This window comes from Garra rufa, chromosome 9, assembly GCF_049309525.1.
Source record: "Garra rufa chromosome 9, GarRuf1.0, whole genome shotgun sequence".
Taxonomy (NCBI): domain Eukaryota; kingdom Metazoa; phylum Chordata; class Actinopteri; order Cypriniformes; family Cyprinidae; genus Garra; species Garra rufa.
Window position 1 is genome coordinate 26,037,947 of NC_133369.1, and position 27,119 is coordinate 26,065,065.

A 27,119-nucleotide genomic window follows, 5' to 3' on the forward strand; every position below is an offset into this window, starting at 1 on the left:
TGATTGTTGCTAAAACCAAGCTAAATAAATAAAAAATGTAATATTTTAATCATATTTTCATACTTGTTTAGAAATGTTTTAAATAAAAACAAATAAAAATATTTTTAATTAGTTACCAAGCATTTTTGTCAAAGCTTTATTGCTTGAATTACATAGATCATAGCAATTCAAATTGGCTATATGCAAAACATTAATCATTATGATACAATACACAATATGGCAAGTAGAATTTACAATTAAGCAAATTAATTTACAGCAAAAGCAACTATCTGATAAGAAAGAGTGCTTACAGACATGTCTTTCGGTCTCACAACCCTTCCGCCACTCTTGAATGAAGTTGCCGATATAATTTTAAGGCTTGCAAATCACTTCTGTTACTTTGTACAGAATCTGTTGTGATGAAGAACACAATTATTTCTCCGCATCCTCGTCTCTGTGTCAAACAGAGGCAAGTAGTTTGAGCTCACAGTGCAGGGACCTTATTTGAGTAATTTTAATATGGGCAATGGAAAGAACTGCAATCTCCACGAATTACAAAGTAGGAAAATTAAAAGATTCTCTGTAAGCGTAAACTTGTGACAAAAACGGTAGTTTGTACCATGGATTTTTAACATCTTTTTCTCAAAAACAGTCATTAGTTCATCAGTCTGTCCATTTACGTAGTGCTGGAGCTAAATGGATGTTTCACACTCGTTTTCACTTTTTTATTAGCACCTTCAAAAGTCATGCCCCTCTGTTGAAATGTACACCTCCATTCTTGCTTTCTCCCTCAAACAGTCTTCTCCACACTCGCATTCTATCTTCCTGCGGTCCTTCATCTCCTCCATCCTTCATTCGGTCTCTCCATCTCTCTGGCAGAAGTGTGCCAGCAGTGTGTCTAGATCTCGCCGGTCTGCGGCTGAGTAAAGCGAGCTCTCTCCCATCATGCTCAGTGCCATGCGTAACGTGGACCAGATGTTGTCTGACATCACAGTGGCTGCTGCACCTGGCCCTCGACCCGCACCTCCCTCTCCATCACCTGCGGCCTGTCGTTGCAGAGAAAGGGCCTCTAGGAAGTGCTCCACTGCCTCCCTGAGAGAGATACAAAAGGATGGCATTTATTGTGGCATTTAGCTCTCTTTTTTTCATGATAGTTCACCCAAAAACGAAAATTCTGTCATTAATTATTCTGTCATTAAAATATTTTTGATGAAATCCGAGAGCTTTCTGACCCTGCATAGGCAGCAATGCAACTACCACAAAGACCAAGAAAAATAGATGAATTGTTGAATAAAGTGTTTTTTTTTTTTTTTTTTCCTCGTAGCTTTATAAATTCAGGTTGAACCAGTTATGTCACATGGACTATTTTAACAATGCCTTTACTACCTTTCTGGGCCTTAACCGTGGTAAGACACTTGCTGTGTACATAGGGTCAGAAAGTTCTCGGGTTTCTTCAAAAATATTGTGATGTGTGTTCTGAAGATGGACAAAGGTCTTACCGTTTTGGAGTAAGCAATTAATGACAGAATTTTCATTTCTGGTTGAACTATCTATTTAAACTTCTTTTACTAACCTGTGTGCACCCAGGTTGACACAGCTGATGCCCAGGTTATATCGGCTACGAACAAACCCAGGTTGTAACTCCAGTGCACGTCTGTAAGCAGCAACTGCCTCCTCCGATCGATTCCCGTTAGCAAGAGTCGCTCCCAGCTTGTTCCACAGTAGATAATCCTTCATGTAGGGTTGAGAGAAGAAAGAATGTGAACTTAAATACCGATTTGTACAATTTGTATGAATGTGCAGAATATAACAATGGCCCAACCTGTGGCGTCACAGACAGGGCAGCACTGAAGCAGTCCACAGCCTTGTCATACTCTCCACTCAGGTTGAAAAGAACGCCCAGACCACATTGCAGCTCAGGGTCCACCCGTGTGGGGTCAGCACCCGCTGAACTCAAAAACAATGTCTGGACTTCATTAAACAGTGCCCTAGGAGGAAGAAGAACAAGGGTAAAAAATCAATTAACAATTTCTGACACACTAAACTATCATATAGCTTCAAAAAATCATGTGGACAATTTCATCACACTTTTTTTGGTCACTAAGAGACCACGTCCTTATTCACTTAAAGGGATAGTTCACCCAAAAATGAAAATTCTGTCATTTAATTACTCACTATTATGTCGTTCCAAACCCGTAAGACCTTCATTCATTTTCAGAATGAAGACAGCAATGCAACTGACATGTTTAAGGCCCAGAAAGGTAGTCAGAACATTGTTAAAATAGTCCATGTGGCATCAGTGGTTCAACCATTGCGGAACTGCCATCAATGTGCACTGAATTGTTAAAATGAAGTCCTTATTTTTGTTTTCTTTTTGCACAAAAAGTATTCTCATAGCTTCATAAAATTAAGGTTAAACCACTGATGTCCCATGGATTATTTTAACAATGTTTTTACTAACTTTCTTTACTAACTTTCTGGGCTTGAACGTATCAGTTGTGTTGCTGTCTATGCAGAGTCAGAAACGGGTTTGGAAAGACATGAGAGTGAGTAATTAATAGGGCTGCCCCCTAATAGCCGATGAGAAGAGGCTTGGTCGACCAAAATTTTAATCGCAGAAAATAGCAGACCAAAACATTTTGTTGCAGAAAAAAAATTCCACAGAAAGTGGTGAAGTCACGCAGTTCGTGACGGACAAATCGTTAATGACTGGTCTATGAGGTAATATAGCACATTGGGCAGGGCATCCAAACACTCACCTATCATTCATCGACCTCAAATATGTCTTTTCATCTTAATGTAAGTAGTAGCAACTTTACATGGCTACTCAATCTAATGTTAAGAAAGAAAAATGTGCACTATTTAAGTGTCTGTGCTGAGTGTGGACACTAAACAGTAGCGTGCTCACTGCATGACAGATGGAGGCGCCGGTGTGGTCACTTGCTCTTAAAATACTCATACAGATACAATTAATACATCTTTCGAATCTGTAAGCACTCTATGTTTATCTGAGTGCACCCAGAATAACAATGAAACGTTGCGCTTTGGTTAAATAATCAAAACACAAAGGATGCACTTTCTGCCATCTGTCTCTGTGAACTTGAGTGTATAAACTCTGTGTATACTTGCCTTACAAACATGAAAAATATATCTATACAGAATGAAATGTCTTCTTTTAAATATACCAATTCAAATAGAAAACAAATAGTATCATCAGATTATTTAATCCATATGAACGTGCATACAGGCACATCACTAGGCTATGTATTCAATTTAAGGCTCATTATTATGATTTATATGGTTTATTAATAAACATGCGACCAATAGTAATGCTTACATGAACAACTACTAGTCAACCAGAAAAATCTTTAGTCGAGGGCAGTCCTAGTAATTAATGACAGAATTTTCATTTTTGGGTGAATTACCCCTTTAAATTACTTGAAACAGAGCAGTAAATATAATTTTTCACAAATCCTCTTTTGCACTCCACAGAAAAAAAGAAACTGATGGTGGGTTGGAATGAAATGGTGAGTAGAATTTGTTTTGTACAAAGAAAGATAATATAATCATTCCTGAAAATTTATTTTAATTTCTGCACTGTCAACTGATTAAAACAGAGCATATGCAGCTACTTACAATGCTGTCTGCAGACTGAACTCCACACCTGTGTTTGTGTAAGACTGTGTATTTTTAGAGCACTGCCCGCTTATGATTGGTGACAAATGTAAATCTGTTGCTTGGTTACAACACCCTGTCCAGTCACTTATGCATGTCTCACATTATTGTAAAAAGGCATTAATAACAGGCCGCTTTCACATCTGATAATTTCTCTGTGTTGCAGAATCATGAATAAGATTTAAAGGAATTCTGTGTTCAATACAAGTTAAAGTATTTGCTAAAATAATTCTGATTTATGTTTGTGTCTGATTTCAGTGTTACAGTAACACTTACACCATGTTCTAACCATTTGTCAACCCACACTTCATTAAAACATTTTGGCTTCTATTATCATAATTTCCATGATGCTTCCCCATACTGCATTTTTTATGATTCTAATCATAATCCCTAATTTCTCAACTCAAACCCCTAAGACATTTGTTGAGAGTTTTTGACCCTGCATACACAGCAATGGTACTACCACTTGCAAGACCCAGAAAGGTAGTAAGGACATTGTTAACGCACATTGAAGACTGACACGGAAGAGAATAAATTATCAAATGCAGATGTTATTTTTGTTTTTCAACATTATGGTTGAACCACTGATGTCACATGGACTATTTTAACAATGTCATTACTACCTTTCTGGGCCTCAAACGTGTCAGTTGCATTCTCAGATTTCATCAAAAATATCTTAAATTTGTGTTCTAAAGATGAAAGAATGTCTTACAAGGTTGGAACGACATGGGAGTGAGTAATTAATGACAATTGTCATTTTTAGGTGAACTATGCCTTTAAGTAGTTTAATGCATCTTTGCTGAAAAAGTGAAAAAATGTGTCCAAACTTGAGGAGCCATACTTCAGTTAATGAGATTTCAGTGTGGTGTGAGTGGTGCAACCAACAAAATGTAGTGTCAGTCATCATGTAGTGCAGTGTTTCTCAACTCCAGTCCTCGGGACCCACTGCTCTGCACATTTTGTATGTCTTCCTCATTTAAGGCACCTGATTTTGATCATCAGCTCATTAGTAGAAAGATTCATGAACTGAACTGAGTGTGTCAGACTCAGAAACATACAAAATGTGCAGAGCAGTGGGTCCCGAGGACTGGAGTTGAGAAACACTGATGTAGTGTACAAGTTTTAAACCTAAAATCTTTCTTTACAGCATTCAAGAATCCTCTTACTCTGGAAGAAGAGATCCAAATCTCTCTCTTTCTTTCTCCCTCTCTCTCACATTCTCCCGCTCCTTCTCTCGTTCATGCTGCTCGATGATATGCCGGTATTTAAGGTTGTGCCTCAACCAATCACGAAGCGTCTCGCAGGCTTGTCTGTGTAGTGACTCATTTGTGAAGCTCACAGCTAAAGCCATGAGAGCTGTCAGATTGTCCTTTTTCAGATCAATACATCTGAAAATAACAATTGAGACTTGAATTTTAAAAAGGTCAGAGTCCAAAATCAGACTTTTCATAGAGAATTGAATTGCTGTGTACAGTAAGACTGCGGATATACTTCTTACCTGCGGAGGGCGCTGATCGCTGCAAACTCTTGCTCGTTCTCCGCCTGGCAGGTGCCCAGAAATTGCCAAGCCTGCAGTATCATCAAACACAGTCAGCGTTTCACAAAGACAAACAAGAAAGCAGAACACTGTCCCACAACCCCTTGAAACTAAATAAATCATCAGTTTTTGGATGTGGGATTATACGTATGAGGCTCTGACCAGCTGGTTTTCTGGCTCTCTCTGAACCGCGCTCTCAAAGAGACGTACGGCTCCAGGAATGTCCCCCGCCTCCATCCTCTTCACACCCTCAGCAAACGGATCATCATGGGACAGGTAGGGGTTGTCTTCTTCAAACTGGTATCCCTAGGAGATAAGTAAAGACATATTCACAGTAAGTTAAATGGTATATTTACAGTTGAAGTCAACAGTTTCCATACACCTTGCAGAATCTGCAAAATGTTAATTATGTTACCAATATAAGAGGGATCATACAAAATGCATGTTATTTTTTATTTAGTACTGACCTGAATATGATATTTCACATAAAAGATGTTTACATATAGTCCACAAGAGAAAATAATAGTTGAATTTATCAAAATTACCCTGTTCACAAGTTTACGTACACTCGATTCTTAATACTGTGTTGTTACCCGAATGATCCACAGCTGTGTTTTTTTTAGTGATAGTTCGTCCTGAACAGTTAAACTGCCTGCTGTTCTTGAGAAATGTCCTTCAGGTCCCACAAATTCTTTGTTTTTTCAGTATTTTTGTGTATTTGAACCCTTTCCAACAATGACCGTATGATTTTGAGATCATTTTTCACACTGAGGACAACTAAGGGACTCATATGAAACTATTACAGAAGGTTCACACACTCACTGATATTTCAGAAGGATACACGATATTTCACACATGCAAAATATCTTATTTAGGTCAGTACTAAATAAAAAAATAAAATAACATGCATTTTGTATGATCCCTCTTATTTTGTTAAAATAATTAACATTTTGCAGATTCTGCAAGGTGTATTTAAACTTTTGACTTCATCTGTAACTTTTATATTACACAAGATTTTTGTTTTAAATAAATACTGTTCTTTTAACCTTTCAATTTATTAAACTAAAAAAATCTTTAGAAAAAAATACCATGGTTTTCTTAAAGTGCCCCTATTATGCCTTTTCAAATATGATATTTCATGTAGTGTGTCATGTAGCTGTATGTGAACATAAACTATCTGCAAAGTTGTGACGCCGACAGTGCACTATAAATGAAGTTTTTGTCTATCAAAAAAAAGAGTCGGCTCACATTCGCCTAAACGAGTCGTCAGCAATTCGAATCTTTTTCTGTAATGGCCACACGTCATGAGCTACACATTTGCGTAATGTCCGCCCACATTCGCGAACAACTTGTCCGCCCACAAACAGTAGGCCTGCCTACCATTTTCACGTGCATTACGTCATGTCAAGAAGGCGTCCTGCGCTGTGAGAGTGAATTTGTTTTATATGCCCTTCCGAAAGATGAAACTACCAAGAATGAGTGGTTAACATTAATTTTTTCAACACCTCAGCAGTACAATTCCAATCTTGTGTTGTGTTCGCGTCATTTTACTGATGACTGCTTTTCCAATCTTGGGGAGTAACGTTACAACGTGAGATTCACCAAACGTTTTAAAAAATGGATCAGTGCCCAGTTTATTTGGACCGGCTTGCTCCTCTGAACTTCTACCTGTAAGTATGATTAATAATTGATGATTGTATTTTCTAGCGATCGTTCAAAATACGTCTTTGTGTACGTTATGTTGTGTAACAACCCCGCACATGTCTTGGTAAGCGGCTAACTTGCGTTTCTGTAGTTCTGTTGTTCAGCTGTGAGTGCAATGTAGTCTAAAAATTGTGATTGATGCAGCTTGACTGTCTGTCTGCCTTATTAGTTTAAGTAATGATAATGATAAACGATGGCTTAACGCAGTGTTTTGGATTGTACAGTGTTGAAGTTCACAACGTAGAGGTGTGCCCGGTTCGCTTACAAAAGCAAATTGCAAGCACTTTCCACAGTTAACATATGACACCCACTGAGAAACGTCCTGCTCCGGTCGTGCTTGCAAAACAGTTTCTTGTCGATGTGCCAATTCAACCGTTTCATCGTCAGACTCCGGCTCGAATTGATAGGGTAAAATCGAGGCTATCTTTTCTATGCATTAACAGGTCTCCGCAGCTGTCATTCAGTTATGCCAATGGGCGTTTCGTTTTTGCGCTGTAGCGGTAGACCAATCCAAAAGGACTGCACCATCTGACCAATCACAGCAGTGAGGGCTCACGGAAAGGAGGGGTTTAGAGAGACTGATTCTTCGAACTGCTTCACACGAGTCGTTTATGAATCATTTAGAAACGGGGTAAAATTAAATCTAATTTTGGAGAAAACTAAAGTGTTTTTTGAACTTGCATACATGTAAACCTGTTTTAAGAGACTAATACAACAATATTAACTACCTTTAAAATGGCATAATAGGGGCACTTTAAAAATATTACCTAAAACAACAGTTTGCATCATTGATAATAAGAAATTTTTTTTGAGCACCAAATCAGCATATTACGATGATGTCTGAAGGATCATGTGACATTGAGAACCAGAGTAATGGCTGGTGTAAATTCAGATTTGATATTAAAATTATATTTTTAAATATAATAAAATATAAATAACAAAAATATATATTTCATTTTTTAACCAAAAAATACAGCACTGTTTAGAAAAAACCTTACCAACCTGTTACCAACATTAAACAATAGTGTTTTTGTAATCTGAACAATAAAAAAAAGCAAAATAAAATTGTCGGATGATTATTGTGCAAAAAATTGTAAACTTGAAATAAAAATATAAATAGCGTGGATATATAGCATGCAGCGTTTAAAGTGATAATTCACCCAAAACTGAAAATTTTGTCATTAATTTCTCATCCTCATGTCGTTTCAAACCCGTAAGACCTTTGTCTATCTTCTAAACACAAACTAAGATATTTTTGATAAAATCCGAGAGCTTTTTGACTCTGCATAGACAGCAACACAACAGACACGTTCAAGGCCCAGAAAGGTAGTAAGGAAATTGTTAAAAAAAAAGACATCAGTGTGACTTATTTGAACCAGAATATTCAGTGCAGACGATGAAGTAAAAGAGATGGACTTTAATGTACATCAGAACGCTGGCTCCTGCTTCAGCAGCACCACACGCATGCATCATGATACTCTTGTGAATGTGTGTTGAAGACTGAGATGGAGGAGAAAAAATTGTTGAATAAAGTTGTTAATTTTGTTTTCTTGGTGCACAAAAAGTCTTCTCATAGCTTCAAAATTAAGGTTGAACCACTGATGTCACATTTGAACTATTTTAACATATCCTTACTATCTTTCTGGGCCTTGAATGTGGTAGTTGCGTTGCTGTCTATGCTGGGTCAGAAAGCTCTCAGATTTCATTAAAAATAGAATTGTGTTCTGAAAATGAACGAGGGTCTTACAGGTTTGGAACGACATGAGGATGAGTAATTAATAACAGAATTTAATTTTTTAAGTGAACTATCCCTTTAAAGGGGTCATCGGATGCAAAACTAACTTTTACATGTTGTTTGAACATTGATGTGTGTTGGCTCAGGTGCAGGGGAAGACTCTAATTGAGCGATTGAGGTGTTCTGTTGTCGGATGAAATAATGAACATAGCAGTCGTCATTTACTCCCGCCATCTGAGCCGCTTAAGAGGAATTTAAAAGGAAAGCGCCAATCCCGAACTACATATGCGTCTATGTTCGTGTGAATCATTTGTGATGCAGCTTCACCCACAGCAGAAGTGAGTATAAGGGTTTTTTATGCATCTTTGCAAATGGCCTTCCTTAATAATGTGCTTGTTGGCAAGTTTCGCCGATAAACGCAGCTAAATGCAGCTAAAGTAAACATTACAGCTCATAATCCCACAGCAGAAAGGGACGGGTGAGCAGAGCTCATTTGCATTTAAAGGGCCCATACAATAAAATGAGCTGATACTTTGCAGAGCTGATTTTGACAAGCTAAAAGGGTGTTTTTTTACACTACTATTGAGAATTGTTAACCAAAGTATATTAGACACTTTTCATGAAGACCCTAAAGAATCAAATGAACTTGTGGAAAATGGGCATCTAATGACCCCTTTAAAATGCTGTTCTTCTGAATATCGGCCAAAGGTAACAACATGATTTGCGAGTGTGATATTGCTTTCAAACAACAGTTTAAGAAATTAGTAGTTAAACTTGAGTAAAACCCTATTGCAAGTCATTATTTCCTATTTTTGCTCCGCCAATGAAAATAGATCCAAGTAAAGCCAAACCATAATCAAAGTCTGGAACTAACAGTCGTATAAACTGTAATAAAGTACAGACTAGAGCCTGGGAAAGTTTTAATTAGGTGGAAGTATCCATGCTGTAAATGGGCACAGATGTACATGATCCAGATACCTTGTCATAAGAGCTGCTGAGCATCTGGTCAAAGTCTGAGAGCCAAGGGTGAGCTTCAGCATCCCTCTTCGCCATTTCCTCCCACTCCTGCTGGAGTTTCTCCCAGAAATCAACATCACTCTGAACTCACACACAACGACACACAATCATCGGTGAATGCAACAGTATCACATTGAAGTTCATGTAAACACGTGCAAGTGTTTAGTCTGTCTCACCTCAACCGCTGCTTTGGCCTGCTGGAAGTCTGGCCCAAAAGTGGTGAATTCATCTACCCAAGATTCTGCAGACTCTGCTGAAACCTATCGAGCACAGCGACATGCCAGGCTGTTAGCAGCCTCAGTAACACATCACAGAGCCTGCAAATGCTTAAACACTACTCAGCTGAAAGGGGAAAAAAAGACAACATACTGTGATGAATGAGAGTGGGGGAATAATGAAGGGATGTAATGGAAAAAGAAAAAGTGGGATTGGGAGACCTACAGAAGAAGTAAAAAAATCTCACCCTCATTCATCCATCTTTCCTTTCCTCTCTACTTTAAAAATAGCAAGCAATGTTCAGTGTACCTTCACTACTGCAGGAAGTCAAAGTGGTTTCAGTAGCTGGGCACAAATGAAAAGCAGTGTGAGCAGGGCATTAGCTCTACAGGCCTGGCGCCTCGCAGCAATAATTACGTTAAAAGCACAATTAAATTAAAGCAACGGTTTGCTCTCTGTAAGGCAAAAAAGGTTTGGTCAGCAGGGGCTAGTTAACATAACGAAAATGACAAGCCTAAAAACACAGACAGAACAGAAATTGCAGGACTACTGTTGCCAGCTGATCAGGGTCCTACCTGCCTGACGATAGTAGCCCATTGCTCTGCCTGTTTAGCTTTAATTATGTCATTCTTCTTTTTGCCCTCTTGAGTTTCCACGTGCACAGTCCCCTCCCCTGATTCCAGGAACTGGACAGCCAGTATGGGACAGAGGGTACAGGGAGGGGGATTTATGGATAGTATGCGTTTGGTGTGGGGTTGTTAAGGATAGTAGGGAAATTTAGGTATGGATGGAGGTCAAAAGGTATCAGGATGGGATTAAAAGATGTCATGACCAATGTCCATGACAAAAGGAAGAAGGAAATATCACAATTAAACTACTGCTTGTTTGAATAATAGGATAAAAAAAATTTTTTTTAGAAACGGGCCAAGCATAGTGTAGATCTAGTTCTGGACAATTGTGATTTTTCCTTTGAAAAAACATCAAAAGTCTGAGACCACTAGAAAAAATATTTATACACAATATGTCTAATTTGATGCATATTTATCCATCCTTTTCTGAATGCAGGAGTCTCGTCCAACTGGAACAGTGCTTTACAGTTCCAGTCTTTGTACTTTCTAGTCAAATGAACATATTTTCCGAGCCAATTATATAATGTTAAACCTGCACACGTTTATATTTAGTTATATTGAAAAAGTTTCAATTCGAACATTTTTAGCCTGTTTTACCATGGATTTTTATGGAGACCGGAACACAAAAGCACCGAAACGAAAGTTAGAATATGATCAGAGTAACATTTGAGTGAATTTGAGCGAAGTCCGCAGATTTGATTAATTTTGATTAGTTGACTTGGAAATGGCGTACAATGTACAATATTTCTTATTTATTTTACATGATTATGCTTTGTTATAATATTTTAACTGTATTTTATTTGTAAATTTAAACATGTTTATAAAAATATTTTAAGAATAAATAGTAGGGATGCAAAGATAGCAACTATATGACTATATGAACAATAGATATTCTGGGCAAAAAGTGTATATTTTTAAAAACGTTTTGGGCCAATATGCTTTGGCACAGTACCTGTCAAATAAACTAAAACTGAAAGCACAATATTGCTTAATCCCTTCATCAAGTCTTCAAAATCATGTTTTTGCTGCGTGTTTCAAAGGAAACGCAAACTCAAGTGATCAGCTCGTGATCCGGTGTTTTCCGCGCCTCAGAACAGTTCAGTTCACAGAGAATGCACTCAACTAATTTATTGCATATACAAGTTTAACACATGTTAGGGAAAGCAACAGCCATCAGTTATATTTTTTTTATACCAGATGATTACAGCATTTCACTAGATTTTTAGTGAGAAACGTTTTTGCAAGCTTGTTTTCACTGAAACTGGAGTTTTCCTTCAAAAGCTCTATTGACATTTCAGTATAAATTGCTGACAGCTAGCGTTTTGAATGGGTAACGTTACAGCAGTCTAAATAATAAAGGAAAAAAAATAGAAAAATAGTGTAGAATAAAGGAAAGAAGTATTGTAATTAAAAAAAGCAAAAAGAATGTTCTTATGAAATATTCATTTATTTTACAGTGCAATTGTTTTATAATATATGGTTATTACTGTAATAGGAATAACAATAATATAAAATTGTTGTTATTATTATTATATTTTAAATAGTTTGGCTTCTAAAACACTAGTGTTAATGTAATTTAGACTGAGACAGTATACCACAAATAAAAAGATGGTTGAGTGCCTTTTAGAGTTCAGGTACAAGTCAATTACTTTTTTTTTTTTTTTGACTTAAGTTTTTTAGTTAGAAACATTGGTTGGAGCTCTTAATTTTGAACTCTCAAAGTGCATTAGACAGAGTAAATTAACTTTATGAATTCATTCATTTGTCTTTTTTATAAAATATCGCAGAGACTTTATATTGAAATATTATCGCATCGTTACAGCCCTAATAAATAGATAGATGGTTTTCAAAATATGCTCCGGTTCAAAAGTGTGGGGTCAGTAAGATTTTTTTTATATGTTTTTGAAGTCTCTTATGGTCACCAGAATTTTTTCCTGTGATGGCAAAGGTGAATTTTTAGCGGCCATTATTACAGATTTCAGTGTCACATGATCCTTTAGACATCATATTAATATACTGATTTGGTGCTCAAAAACATTTTCTATTGTTAAAGTGCCCCTATTATGCCTTTTCAAATATGATATTTCATGTAGTGTGTCATGTAGCTGTATGTGAACATAAACTATCTGCAAAGTTGTGACGCCGACAGTGCACTATAAATGAAGTTTTTGTCTAACAAAAAAAAGAGTCGGCTCACATTCGCCTAAACGAGTCGTCAGCAATTCGAATCTTTTTTCTGTAACGGCCACACGTCACGAGCTACACATTTGCGTAATGTCCGCCCACGTTCAATTTCGCGAACAACTTGCCCGCCCACAAACAGTAGGCCTACCATTTTCACGTGGATTAACGTTACATCATGTCAAGAAGACGCCCTGCGAGTGAATTTGTTTTATATGCCCTTCCGAAAGATGAAACTACCAAGAATGAGTGGTTAACATTAATTTTTTCAACACCTCAGCAGTCCAATGCCAATCTTGTGTTGTGTTCGCGTCATTTTACTGATGACTGTTTTTCCAATCTTGGGGAGTAACGTTACAACGCGGGATTCACCAAACGCTTGGTTTTAAAAAATGGATCAGTGCCCAGTTTATTTGGACCGGCTTGCTCCTCTGAACTTCTACCTGTAAGTAAGTATGATTAATAATTGATGATTGTATTTTCTAGCGATCGTTCAAAATACGTCTTTGTGTACGTTATGGTGTGTAACAACCCAGCACATGTCTTGGTAACCGGCTAACTTGCGTTTCTGTAGTTCTGTTGTTCAGCTGTGAGTGCAATGTAGTCTAAAAATTGTGATTGATGCAGCTTGACTGTCTGTCTGCCTTATTAGTTTAAGTAATGATAATGATAAACGATGGCTTAACGCAGTGTTATGGGTTGTACGTTACAGTGTTGAAGTTCACAACGTAGAGGTGTGCCCGGTTCGCTTACAAAAGCAAATTGCAAGCACTTCCCACAGTTATAATATGACACCCACTGAGAAACGTCCTGCTCCAGTCGTGCTTGCAAAACAGTTTCTTGTCGATGTGCCACTTCAACCGTTTCATCGTCAGACTCCGGCTCGAATTGATAGGGTAAAATCGAGGCTATCTTTTCTATGCATTAACAGGTCTCCACAGCTGTCATTCAGTTATGCCAATGGGCGTTTCGTTTTGCGCTGAAGCGGTAGACCAATCCAAAAGGACTGCACCATCTGACCAATCACAGCAGTGAGGGCTCACGGAAAGGAGGGGTTTAGAGAGACTGATTCTTCGAACTGCTTCACACGAGTCGTTTACGAATCATTTAGAAACGGGGTAAAATTAAATCTAATTTTTGAGAAAACTAAAGTGTTTTTTGAACTTGCATACATGTAAACCTGTTTTAAGAGACTAATACAACAATATTAACTACCTTTAACATGGCATAATAGGGGCACTTTAATATTGTCAGTAATGTTGAAAACAGTTTTGCTGCTTAATATTTTTGTGGAAACTGTGTTTTTTTTATAACTGACACCAAAACTTTAAACAATAATGTATATTATATTATATTTACATTTTGACATTCAGCAGACACCTTTATCCAAAGCAACTTACAAAAGAGGACAATGGAAGCAATCAAAACTAACAAAAGAGCAATAACATGCAAGTGCTATGACTAGTCTCATTTATCCTAACGCAGTGCGCGTATCAAGTTAAGTTTTTTTAATTATATAATAAATAAAAAAGAAAATAGAATAAAAAAAGAAAAGAGCAAGCTAGTGTTAGAGGCCTAAAAATAGATAGAATACAACAAGAACAGAGAAGCTAGTGTTAGTTTTTTGTTGTTTTTTTGGTTTGTTTTTTTGTTTTTTTAAAGAAAACAAGTAGTAAGTAATAGAGAATAAGTCTAAAAGGGCAAGTTTTCTTTAAGTATAGAATTAAAATAGAGGGTAAAATTACAGTTGACCCATTGATGTCCCATGGACTATTTTAACAATGTCCTTATTACCTTTCTGGGCCTTGAACATGGTAATTCCATTGCGGTCTATGCAGGGTCAGAAAATTGTCATGTGTCTCAAAAAGCTACATGTGGTCTCAGACCCCACTATATATACAGAATCCAATCTCTAAACCAAAAATTAAGCTCTCCAAAACTGTATTTCTCTTGGGTAATTAATTAAAAACCCAGCGGTGCACATTGGCAAGGATTTACAGTATGCTGTCATTATGGCTAATGTTGCCTAGCAGCTTAAGAAGAGCCAAGATGGTTGCCAAGGGGCTGCAGTGTCACCCTTCACAGTTTTTCCTCTATGCGAGGAGCTGGGAAGGGCTCGTACCTGGTTAATGCTGGAGGCCCAGTGCTGTGCCTCCTTGGCCTGTGCTTTATCAGTGTTCTCTTTTCCTGCTCTGTCCTCCACAGTCACACTGCCCTCGCCAATCTGCCTAATGAACCGCAGGAACTACACAATAACAACAACAACAACAACAGCTATTACACATCTACTGCTACTAGGAAACACAGTGGCGATGACACACACACACACACACACACACACACACACACACACACACAAATCCACCAGTGGTTTCTTCTTGACAGTTATGATCAGACACAAGCAGACCACAAGGAGGAAGGAATAACGGCCAAAGGCATAAAGTATCCCAAATGATATAACAAAGCAACAGCAGAGTTAAATGAAAGAGAGAGAGAGAAATATGAGCAAGTAAAGAAATACCCATGAAAACATGAACAATGTCACATCACTGTATCATCTACCACAAGTCAAAAATGAGCCTAAATAGGTGAATGTATTCCTTTAACCTTTCTAAACATAACCCAGAAGGGCACACTGGCATGTAAAAAAGATCTCTTGGGACAACATTAACACAGTTTTAGCTTAACTTAAAGCAATAATTCAGCCAAAATTAACATTTGCACAAGGTTTTCTCACCCTCAGGCCATCCTAGATGAGATGACATTGTTTCTTCATCAGTACAGATTGGAAGAAATTTAGCATTACATCATAGGTGAATGGGTGCCATCAGAATGAGAGTCCAAACAGCTGATAAAAACTTCACAATAATCCACAAGTAATCCACAAAACTCTTCTTATCGCTATCGATTAATGTTGTGTGAAATGAAAAGCTGTGTGCTTGTAATCAAACTGCTGCTTAATGCTAAAATACAAGTTTTCAATAGAGAAATATAATTTACTCACCCCCTTGCCATCCAAGATGTTTATGTCTTTCTTTCTTCAGTCAAAAAGAAATTAAGGTTGTTGAGGAAAACCTTCCAGTTTTTTTGTCCATATAGTGGAACTTCTATGGGGGCTAACGGTTTGAAGGTCCAAATTGCAGTTTAAATGCAGCTTCAAAGGGCTCTACACAATCCCAGACAAGGAAGAAGGCTCGTATCTAGTGAAACGATCAGCCATTTTCTTTAAAAAATTAAAATGTATATACTTTTTAACCACAAATGCTCATCTTGCACTAGCTCTGTTATGTGCATGCGCATTATGTAGTCTTGCGTAGCCAGACCTTCAGATTGACGGCAGAAGGTCTGGGAACTTTGGCCGCTTTAAATGGCCATGGCCTGCCATATAACTGACAGGTAAAGCAACCAGTCATGTTTATGTGAACACGAGTCTCCTGGAAATCCTGTATAATCCAACAAATATGGTGACGACTTCGAAACTCCTGAAATGTTACCAGCTAAGTGTGCCTTATACATCGGACGTTTATGTAATCATGTTGGGAAAGGTCACATGCGCTTAATTCTTCATCAGTAAACTTTGTTTCAAAAGTTGTGCAAAAAGGTAGGGTAGGGCGAAAAACTTATCTAATTTTCTGATCCAACTTTAAAATCATCCAACATCATTGTTTTACCTTTTTTTGTAAAGGACGTTTGACTTTCTTTGCACATTCGCTTTGTAAACACAGGGTCAGTACTTCTGTCCAACATGATAACGTAATGTGTGAGGTTAGGCTGGTGCAAGACGAGTATTTGTGGTTAAAAATTATATACTTTAATTTTTTTTTAGAAAATGACAGATCGTTTCGCTAGATAAGACTGTTATTCTTTGGCTGGGATTGTGTAGAGCCCTTTGAAGCTGCACTGAAACTGCAGTTTGGACCTTCAATCCGTTGATCCCCATTGAAGTTCATTATATGAAGAAAAATCCTGGAATGCTTTCCTCAAAAATCTTAATTTCTTTGCTACTGAAGAAAGAAAGAAAGAAAAAAGTGTTTTGGATGATATGGGGGTAATTAAATTATCAGGAAATTGTTATTGTGGAAGTGAACTAATCCTTTAATGAGAGGACAACAGGGGATGGAATTCTTCTTACAAATATGCAGTTAGTCGTGTAGAAATAATTGTGGATTATTATATTTTTATGAGCTGTTTGGACTCACATTCTGACAGCACTCATTCACTGCAGAGGATCCATTAGGGAGAAAATTATGTAATGCTTAATTTCTCCAAATCTGTAGCTAAACAAACGTAGCTACATCTTGGATGGCCTGAGGGTGAGTAAATGTTTAGCAAATTTTCATTTTAGAGTAAACTTTAAGTGATCACTTGTGACAGATGAATTCAGTGATGTGGCACTGGTGAAAGAGCAAATTTATTCTGAAATGGATCAACTTTAGTCAAACATCCTGCAAAAAAAAAAAAAAAAAAATCATAAAATTACATTAAAGTCCCTAATTCAAAGTGCGTATTCCTCTGCCAAGTAATACAGTTCATTAGCCCTGTTTGCGGTTGCCAAGCAATATAGCAAACTGGCACAAAACATACAAAGGACTATTTATCAGAACAATCTGCTTACAATTTGTTTTATGTGCAATATCTTTATGTCTTGTTTAATATGTTGACTTTGACTAAAGTGTTTCAGGTGCAGCCTGAAAACACTTACACCTTCAAACCCTCCTCTTACTCTCACCTCTGTGTTCTGTAATTTAGGGTCATCCACTTTGGCAAGGAGTTCATTCGCTGTTTGCCGTAGTTCTTCACCTGCCTGGTATTCCTGTGTCCTGATAGAATAAAAACATTAAAGCAAGGATACAATGACTGGTGGCTAGTACCAAATTGTTTTAATATGTCAAAAATTTCATTACATCTTCAAATTGTAGAACAAAAAATGATGTTCTAACTTTTCCAATTGCTGTATTTAAATAAAAGTAGCTTTGCTAAACACAAGTGACTTCAACAGAATTAAAAAAAATCCCCAAAGAGTAGAGCTATTATGCCCTGTCTTTCTATATCATATTTCTAAGATACATAATATACCATTCTTTGTCCTGTTCTCTTTCTCCCAAATCTCCAAGCCATAACTTCTCCTCTGATTGCTCCAGGTACTCCTCTGCCCAGCGACCAGGGTCTATAAGACAGGAGGAAGGGAACTGAATAGTAGAGGTATAGTAGAAGATGACAGAAAGAGTGAAGCTTTGGAAAATGAAAGGATGGCTGAGCAAAGATGAGTGAAGAATCGTCAACCCCATCTAATGACATTCTATGGCATCTAATGGCATTACAATGAAACCTAAAGGGATCAAATCTAATAAATCTAATAAATATATATATTAACCTGCTACGTCATTGATGAATTCTCTGGTCCAGTCAGCATCGGCTGGATCCAGACCAGCTTGCCCAGAAGAAGAGGCGGAGTCAGCACTAGACAAGAACTCTGCTGCCCAATCGCCAGACAGCGCCAGAGCAGCCACATCAGGAGCTGGAAAAGAAAACATATAGTTAAAGCACACTGAAAAGTGTTAAAATCTGACTATGTGTGTGTGTTTTTGCAGTTTACCTCTCTGTGGAGCCTGTCTGTAGCTCTGTTGATCTATCTGCTGCATTTCCTCCAGCAGTTGACCCATATCAAAAGTGTGAGGAGGTCGTTGTGGGGCCTGTAGAAACTCACTGACCAGCTAGATTTCAAAACAACAGGATGTCATTACAGTAAGAACACAGAAAACTATTGGACCTAGGCTAACTGATCAGTTTATTGAAATATCAAAATATTCAAAAGACCAAAATACACACCTCCTCTTCAGTGGCTATTTCAATTGGAGTAGGAGGAATCTATGGGGAGAAAAGGTAAAATAAGCTTTTTAATAGTCATAAAGGCTTATATGGCTTAATATAATGTAAATGATGTCCCTTACTGAAATATATAGCAGAAAACCCATGAAAGACTTACGTTATTTTAAATCCACATCATTTTATACATATTTTGGACTATGCTCCCTGGTGCTATTTTTACCGCAACACAACTCGGAAAATAAAATACTGATACGATGCCACATTGTGCGGCTTTGGTTGTAATTTTCAGTCGAAGGGCAACAAGAGAAGCGATGTAAGTCTTCACTGCTTTTCCTAGCGATAAGAAGAGGAGAAAAGAATGGCAAGATCCCTGTGGATGAATCAAACTTCCTAAAGACCTGCGTTTTTGTTCTTCCCACTTTAGCCCTGGTGCCTTTGAGGCTTTTAGTAGACAACAGTTACAGAAATGGCAGAGACAAGAAACGCTAGATGTCATCCTGGCAGGATGTAAACATACCGGCGCTTGTCCTGATGCTGCAGCAACTGAAGGAGTTTCTCAGCATGGATTTCACTCGATATCTGGGGGCATTGATACTCCTTGTGGGGATGGCACAGCATTTGGTTGAAGCCTACGCTTATATACATTGCCACCTATAAGCTCTTTCAGTAGCTATGGTCATCGTATCAGTATTTTATTTTCAAAGTTATGTATTCTGAATTGTGTTGCAGTGAAAACAGCAATATGTAGCGCCAGTAGCTTAATTAGCGCATAAATTTCACATCATAATGGCAGCCCCCATAGTTTAAAATGTGTATAAAATAATGCGGATTTTTTAAAATAACTAAATTCTTTCATGGGTTTTCTACTACATATTTCATTAATCAGCATCATTGACCCTAAATATTTTGTCATGATTACAAAAAAAGAAAATGTTCAGTAACTTACAGTGGGCGTTGACCTGTGTCTCCAAGCCCCACCCTCTTGTGTCATGTGACCAGTCAGTTTCATGAGGGGATTGGCTCCCCCACATTCCGCCTCCACTAACTCCCGCATCGCCATGTCAACACACCGTCAGGCTGGATCAAACAAACACCTTGAGATATCTACAGGTAAATGAAATATCCGTAAGTGGTATGTTGTTATAAAAGTGACAGTAGTAAATTGGTTAAGGGGTTAGACCAGTGGTTCTCAATCTTTTCCCACTCTTGCTGACTTTCAAGTCATTCCGATCACAACAAAGTGAAGTGGAAACAGGTACCGTTTTCATAAAACCAGCTCAAAATATCAAAATATACAGGATATCCTTTGACTAGATGAAATAATAGACTGAAGATAAAAAAAATCTAGGCCTGTGAACAGTAGCTCCATAAAATTAAGGTTAAACTGATGTCACATGGACTATTTTATCAGTGTCTTTACTACCTTTCTGGGCCTTGAACATGGTAGTTGCATTGCTGTCTATGCAGGGTCAGAAAGCTCTCAGATTTCATCAAAAATATCTTAATTTATGTTCCGAAGATGAAAGGTCTGACAGGTTTGGAAAGATATGAAGGTGAGTAATTAATGACAGAATTTTTATTTTAGGTGAACTATCCCTTTAAATCTGCAGAGTGACTACCTTTGGGCAACTAACATCAACTTTTTCAGACTGAAATCAGTACAAAACTCTGGGCACAAGTCATGTATAGTGAATTCCAGCCTTAATATTTTAAGGGTTCCCAGCTTCGAGGTGTTTTAACCAATATATTCATATGATTTTTCCAGTTGTTATTTTCTGGATAAAGATTGAGGATAAAAGTTTGTAAAAAATATTTTGACATACAATATCCAATAAAATGCCAATCTGAATGATCTGGGGGGGTTTTTTGTGAGATTTTAGGTGTTTTATTTGAATGATTTTTTTTCTGAAAAGAGTACTTCACTTTCAGAATATAAATTGCCTGATAAATTACTCATCACTATGTCATCTAAGAGTTTCATGTCTTTCTTTCTTTAATTGAAAAGAAATTAAGTTTTTTAAAGAAAACAGTCCAGGATTTTTCTAGAGGCTCTACGTGATCCCAGCTGAGGAATAACGGTCTTATCTAGTGAAACGATTCGTCATTTTCTACAAAAAATTTTAATTTTATACTTTTTAATCACAAATGCTTGCATTAGCTGTGTGTCCATGACTTCACACATTATGTAATCACATTGAAAAGATCACACGTGAAGTAGGTGGAAGTCAAACCCCTTCACCAAAAAAGGTAAAACAACATCAGACGATTTCGAATTTGAGTTTTTCTCCCTTCCCTACCATTTTAAATCAGAGTACAGTCGTGGCCAAAAGTTTTGAGAATGACATAAATATTGGAGATTGGAAAAGTTGCTGCTTAAGTTTTTATAATAGCAATTTGCATATACTCCAGAAAGTTATGAAGAGTGATCAGATGAATTGCATAGTCCTTCTTTGCCATGAAAATTAACTTAATCCCGAAAAAAACTTTCCACTGCATTTCATTGCTGTCATTAAAGGACCTGCTGAGATCATTTCAGTAATCGTCTTGTTAACTCAGGTGAGAATGTTGACGAAAACAAGGCTGGAGATCATTATGTCAGGCTGATTGGGTTAGAATGGCAGACTTGACATGTTAAAAGGAGGGTGATGCTTGAAATCATTGTTCTTCCATTGTTAACCATGGTGACCTGCAAAGAAACGCGTGCAGCCATCATTGCGTTGCATAAAAATGGCTTCACAGGCAAGGATATTGTGGCTACTAAGATTGCACCTAAATCAACAAATGATAGGATCATCAAGAACTTCAAGGAAAGAGGTTCAATTCTTGTTAAGAAGGCTTCAGGGCGTCCAAGAAAGTCCAGCAAGCGCCAGGATCGTCTCCTAAAGAGGATTCAGCTGCGGGATCGGAGTGCCACCAGTGCAGAGCTTGCTCAGGAATGGCAGCAGGCAGGTGTGAGCGCATCTGCACACACAGTGAGGCCAAGACTTTTGGAAGATGGCCTGGTGTCAAGAAGGGCAGCAAAGAAGCCACTTCTCTCCAAAAAAAAACATCAGGGACAGATTGATCTTCTGCAAAAAGTATGGCGAATGGACAGCTGAGGACTGGGGCAAAGTCATATTCTCCGACGAAGCCTCTTTCCTATTGTGTGGGGCATCTGGAAAAAGGCTTGTCCGGAGAAGAAAAGGTGAGCGCTACCATCAGTCCTGTGTCATGCCAACAGTAAAGCATCCTGAGACCATTCATGTGTGGGGTTGCTTCTCATCCAAGGGAGTGGGCTCACTCACAATTTTGCCCAAAAACACAGCCATGAATAAAGAATGGTACCAAAACCCCCTCAAACAGCAACTTCTTCCAACAATCCAACAACAGTTTGGTGAAGAACAATGCATTTTCCAGCACGATGGAGCACCGCGCCATAAGACAAAAGTGATAACTAAGTGGCTCGGGGACCAAAACGTTGAAATTTTGGGTCCATGGCCTGGAAACTCCCCAGATCTTAATCAATCAATCCTCAAGAGGCGGGTGGACAAACAAAAACCCACTAATTCTGACAAACTCCAAGAAGTGATTATGAAAGAATGGGTTGCTATCAGTCAGGATTTGGCCCAGAAGTTGATTGAGAGCATGCCCAGTCGAATTGCAGAGGTCCTGTAAAAGAAGGGCCAACACTGCAAATACTGACTCTTTGAATAAATGTCATGTAATTGTCGATAAAAGCCTTTGAAACGTATGAAGTGCTTGTAATTATATTTCAGTACATCACAGAAACAACTGAAACAAAGATCTAAAAGCAGTGTAGCTACGAACTTTGTGAAAACTAATATTTGTGTCATTCTCAACTTTTGGCCACGACTGTACACAGATGAAGAACTAACCAATGTTATTACATAATGCATGAAGTCATAGAGCTAGTGCAAGGCAAGCATTTGCGGTTTAAAAGTATAGAATTTTTCTTTTATACTTGAAAATGACAGATCATTTTGCTACATGGGACTGTTATTCCTCAGCTGGGATCACGAAGAGCCCTTTGAAACAGCACTGAAACTGCAGTTTTGGACCTTCAACCTGTTGGTCTCCACTGAAGTCCTGGAATTCTTCAAAAACCTTACTTTTTTCAACTGGAGAAAGAAAGACATGAACAGCTTGATTAACTATTCCTTTAATTGAAAACATCTTAGTCTGTTTATATTAATTAAAATCATTAATGATTATGTAAACAATTTCATCTCTGGAAGTGGTTAGGATGAATATCTTGTCTTGAATCTTACGCCACAAACAAAAGCGTCTCCAGCCTGAACAGAGACTGAAAAACAATGAATCATCGGCTTGAGATAATTCCTACAGACTGAGCTACCTTTCCACTGGCATAAACATATGTTCCATCAGCTTATCCAGACTAGAAGGATTACACAGATTTCATTGTTCCTGCAAACAGCTATTAACAATTAACCAAGATTGCATGTGAACAAGCAGCCATGGTTAATTTTACTGTCCTTCTACAACAATCCCAACACAACCTGCTTTCCTTATGTATGTCACATTTGATGAAAAAAAAATCGATGAGACAAACAGGAGTGTTTGTGGTATGAATGACCACCGGTTGAATCGATCATCACATCATTCTTGCACTGAAAACTAAAGTCAGACATACTGAACACTCTGCTCCGAATCTGGCTGTTGTCTGCTGTCAGTTTGGCTTCAACACAGGAATATAAAGTGCAAGTGTGACTTTCCTCAAATGTAAATGGAAGTTGCACATCCCAACGTAATAGACAACAACTGTTTAGCTATTCACAGCCGTTTTTACTGCAGGTTTGAATAATAATATTGCAGCTAGTAGGTCAACTAAGTCAACTATGCAGCTGACAGTTAGCTTACAAGCTAAAAACACTCATCTCACCTGCAAAGGCGATGTTGTCACCTCTCTTCTCCTCGCTTTCTCCTTTTATCCCGAGAGTAATGGAGTTTAGACAAAGACAAAACGCGTTCGAGCGTAGTAGGCCCTAAAAAGACAGCTAAGGTTAACGGCCCTGTGGTTGTCGGTACCTGAGGGGTAAATGTTGCGCTGGTGACCGTCCTGTCTATTTACCTTCCCCGTTTGGCCCACCGAAACAGGAGCGAACCAGCCACACGAATCCTACACGCTACGCTCCGGCTATTCACAAACGCGATTTGCGTAAAGACCAACTGCAGCTGTACTGAGCACCACGACGCACGGAGCGAGATTTACGTAAGAAGTTACGTAAAAATTCTAAAGTGACAGCGCATGCTTTGAGTGACAGGTTGATAAGCCATTGTTTTAACATACAGGAAAAGGATTTTGTAAAATAAGCAGTTTTTTTTTTAAATATTCATCTTGTGCAGTATGTTTTGAGCTCTGTAAAATGATTATGTATGAGTAATTTAGAGGCGTATTGCTATACACGTGCATACTGAAACAAAAATGCCCTGGTCAAGATCAAGGGCTTAAACTTTATGCATTTATAGGATAAATATGATCGCTAACAGGATGCAAATAAACAGGTTTTAGCAATATTGTTCAGAATTTCGATATGTGGATGGCACAAACGAAAACAAAACGCCAATTTACTGGATTTTATTGTTAAATCCATCACGTTTGTACTGTTGCTTTCCACTAAAATGGTCACTTCCTGTGGAATGAATTACATCCAAATAATGTTGTGTTTTAATAACATCATATTGTATCATATTATATATATATATATATCATATTATATATCGGCCATTCTACAGAATTAGTACAAACTGCTGTCCCACCAAGGGTGTGTTAAATTGATAAAAAGTGATAGCAAATACTTACATTGTTAGAAAATATTTATATTTTGAATAAATGCTGTTCTTTTGAGCTTTTTATTCATCAAAGAATCCTGAAAAAATATCACAATTTCAAAATAAATACTTTGCAGGGCAACTGTTGCAATATATAATCCAATATATAGATCATTCTAATAATAAATCAGTATATTAGAATGATTTCTGAAGGATCATGTGACACTTAAGACTGAAGTAATGGCTGATGAAAATTCAGCTTTGCATCACAGGAATAAATTAAAATTTAAAGTATATTACAATAGAAACCATTATTTTATATTGTAATAACATTTCGCAATATTACAGTTTTTTTCAATATTTTTTTATTAAATAAATGCAGCACTGATGAGCATAAGAGACTTTCTTAAAAAACATTACAACTCTTACTGACCCCAAACTTTTGACCAGTAGTGTATATATATATATATATATATATATATATATATAAAATAATTTATTGGGTACTTTCAATTGGGAGGTGGTTGTCCCAAACCCTAACACTTAAATTTCAATTTAATACATTATATAAAATGCCATTCACTGGCATAGGAGTGGGGTCTAGTCACTGGCAGGGTGAGAAGCAAGGTGGAGGGACGGGGTGGATCGGGGACGTTGTTGGGGTCTGTGCCGATGGGTGTGTCCGATGGGTGTGTTGGATGCGCTCGCTGGCAGGGATGGGGCGGCTGCTGGACCAAAGGGGATGGGAGACATCATTTGCAATAATTATCAATAACTCTACCAATTAGTCTATTTCATACTAGTGTACTATTACTATTACAATCATCGATGCTCCCACTGCTTCCACCTCTGTGTCCACTACTGATTTCATTATATTATTATATTTCTACTAGGGCTCCTCTTAGTTATCTGTTCAGTCACGTAAAAAGTAGGATATCATCTGTCATTGCCGTTATTGTATCCTGGATCTGTCCCATTATACTGAAGTTAACATCTACTGCCCCGATTGCTGTTTAACATTGTATTATAATATCACTACTATTGTATATCGTATTGCTTCCTGTTCAATATTTAGTACAGTTATGTCTATAGTTAAATCTTTTCACTAAACAACACAGAAATCGAATGATTTAACTTATCTCTGTACCCATTCAAACTACCACATCCATACATTTACAGCTTGTTTTTTTTGTTTTTGTCCTAATTTTTGCTCCCATCTTCTTGTACTCTTTTTTTTTTTTTTTTTTTCTTTGCTTTGTTTTGTCTTGTTTTACTTAGTTTTCTCCCCCTCTGTGTCTCATTTGCGTATATATGTGTATATATCTGTGTATATATCTGTGACTGGTCTCAGTCTATGTCATCATGTTGCTGTCTATCTATGTTTTATTGCGCTCAATAAAAAAAATAAAAAAAAATAAAATAAAAAAAAATTTCAATTTATGAAAATGATATTGAAATCATTTTTGTATTTTTTCCAAGAAAAAACATGTAGTTCAAAAAAGTTATTTATTGTATATTTTCTTTGTAAATTATGAAACTATGTAAAAAAATAAAAATAAAAATCTGTCCCGCATTTTCATTTCACTATCATTTTGAGGTGTTCAAAAGTCTGAAAAATCTGTGTCTAACTTCAAGGAACATCACTACTAAACACCTTTTCTGATATTAAGCACACTTTTTTGGAAGTTATTCCATAACATTTAGTTTTTATATGTGTACAACTGTTCAGAACTGCGCTAGCTAACCATGTGCTGATTAGCATCTTTGAGCTAGGTTCAAAAGTATCTAAAATTGTCGCTACCGAAACAGCCACGACCGAAACATTTGGGGAAGTTATAGTAATGAAATCTTTGGGGTTTTTTTTGGGTGTTATTCCATAAATTTGTCACTACTGTAACAGTCACGACCGAAACACATAAGCTTTTATTTGGGAGAAATAAACTAAATTTTAGTACATTTCTGCAATTTTTTTTATGTGGGTTAAAATTCTGTGAAGTGATGTGGTCACTACCAAAACATTACTGTCACTACCGAAAATGAGCTGTCACGACCATAACATTGGATATTTTGTCAAAAATAAGGTATACTAAAAAATCAACTAAGATGTTATGTGTTTGTTTCAGTGTATTTTCAAACTAATGAATCCTTAACTTTAAAATCAGTATGATCAGTTTTTTTGTCTTTTACATAGAAAAATTGGATTCAAAATACAACAAATCACATAAATTACACTTGAAATATTGTTAAAAATGTAATTGTTATTAATTTACCACAAAACTACAATTTAATAAAATAACAAAAAAAAATATTTACAATATAGATGTAAGCAAAATCTTAATAGGTGTTTTGTGACAAATTTGGGGAGAGGACAAATATTGCAAAAATTTCTGAAAATACAGTATTAGAGAATTAACTGCAGAATTACTAGAAATGTGGATATTATACAATTTGCATGCAATTTTATACTTTTTTTTTCAAAATGTTTTCAACTCTGACTTTGGACCAATTCTGTAGAATATGAGTGTCTGTTGTGTTGACTGTTTATGCTATTTTGATGTATTCACGTGTTGTTTTTAATAAAAAGGATGCAAAGTAATACTGTAAACACGGCAAAGTGCTATAATTTTGAATATTGATTGATTGATTAATTGTAGAAATTATTTCCTATTAGTTAACAGCTAGCTTTGAAGTCAAAAAGTTATTTCAAAGTAGCTGGAAACATGGCAAAAAATCAGCACAATCTACAGTATTTGCTTCATTTATGCGTAACATGCTCATATTTTCAAATAATTATGATATTGTTATGAACAAATATGATTGAAATATT

At 37.1% G+C, this 27,119-nt stretch overlaps 1 protein-coding gene across 3 annotated transcripts; it reads right to left on the bottom strand.

Annotated features, from left to right (window-relative positions):
• Positions 1 to 122: 122 nt before the first annotated feature.
• pex5 (peroxisomal biogenesis factor 5) lies at positions 123 to 23,645 on the bottom strand. 3 transcript variants are annotated; one of them, XM_073847081.1, is made up of 17 exons: positions 23,403 to 23,645; positions 19,449 to 19,606; positions 18,503 to 18,541; positions 18,270 to 18,387; positions 18,048 to 18,191; positions 17,750 to 17,840; positions 17,403 to 17,493; positions 14,796 to 14,918; positions 10,439 to 10,549; positions 9,824 to 9,907; positions 9,609 to 9,728; positions 5,354 to 5,497; positions 5,153 to 5,223; positions 4,821 to 5,042; positions 1,802 to 1,967; positions 1,553 to 1,710; positions 123 to 1,071 (listed from the first exon to the last, which is right to left on the bottom strand). In XM_073847081.1, exons 2-17 carry the CDS (start codon positions 19,560 to 19,562, stop codon positions 831 to 833), a joined length of 2,037 nt encoding a protein of 678 aa, XP_073703182.1. In that variant the 5' UTR covers positions 19,563 to 19,606; positions 23,403 to 23,645; the 3' UTR covers positions 123 to 830. The 3 variants fall into 3 exon arrangements, with proteins under 3 accessions (XP_073703182.1, XP_073703183.1, XP_073703184.1); XM_073847082.1 differs by lacking the exon at positions 10,439 to 10,549 and having other exon boundaries at positions 23,403 to 23,644; XM_073847083.1 differs by lacking the exons at positions 10,439 to 10,549; positions 14,796 to 14,918 and having other exon boundaries at positions 23,403 to 23,643.
• Positions 23,646 to 27,119: the final 3,474 nt, after the last annotated feature.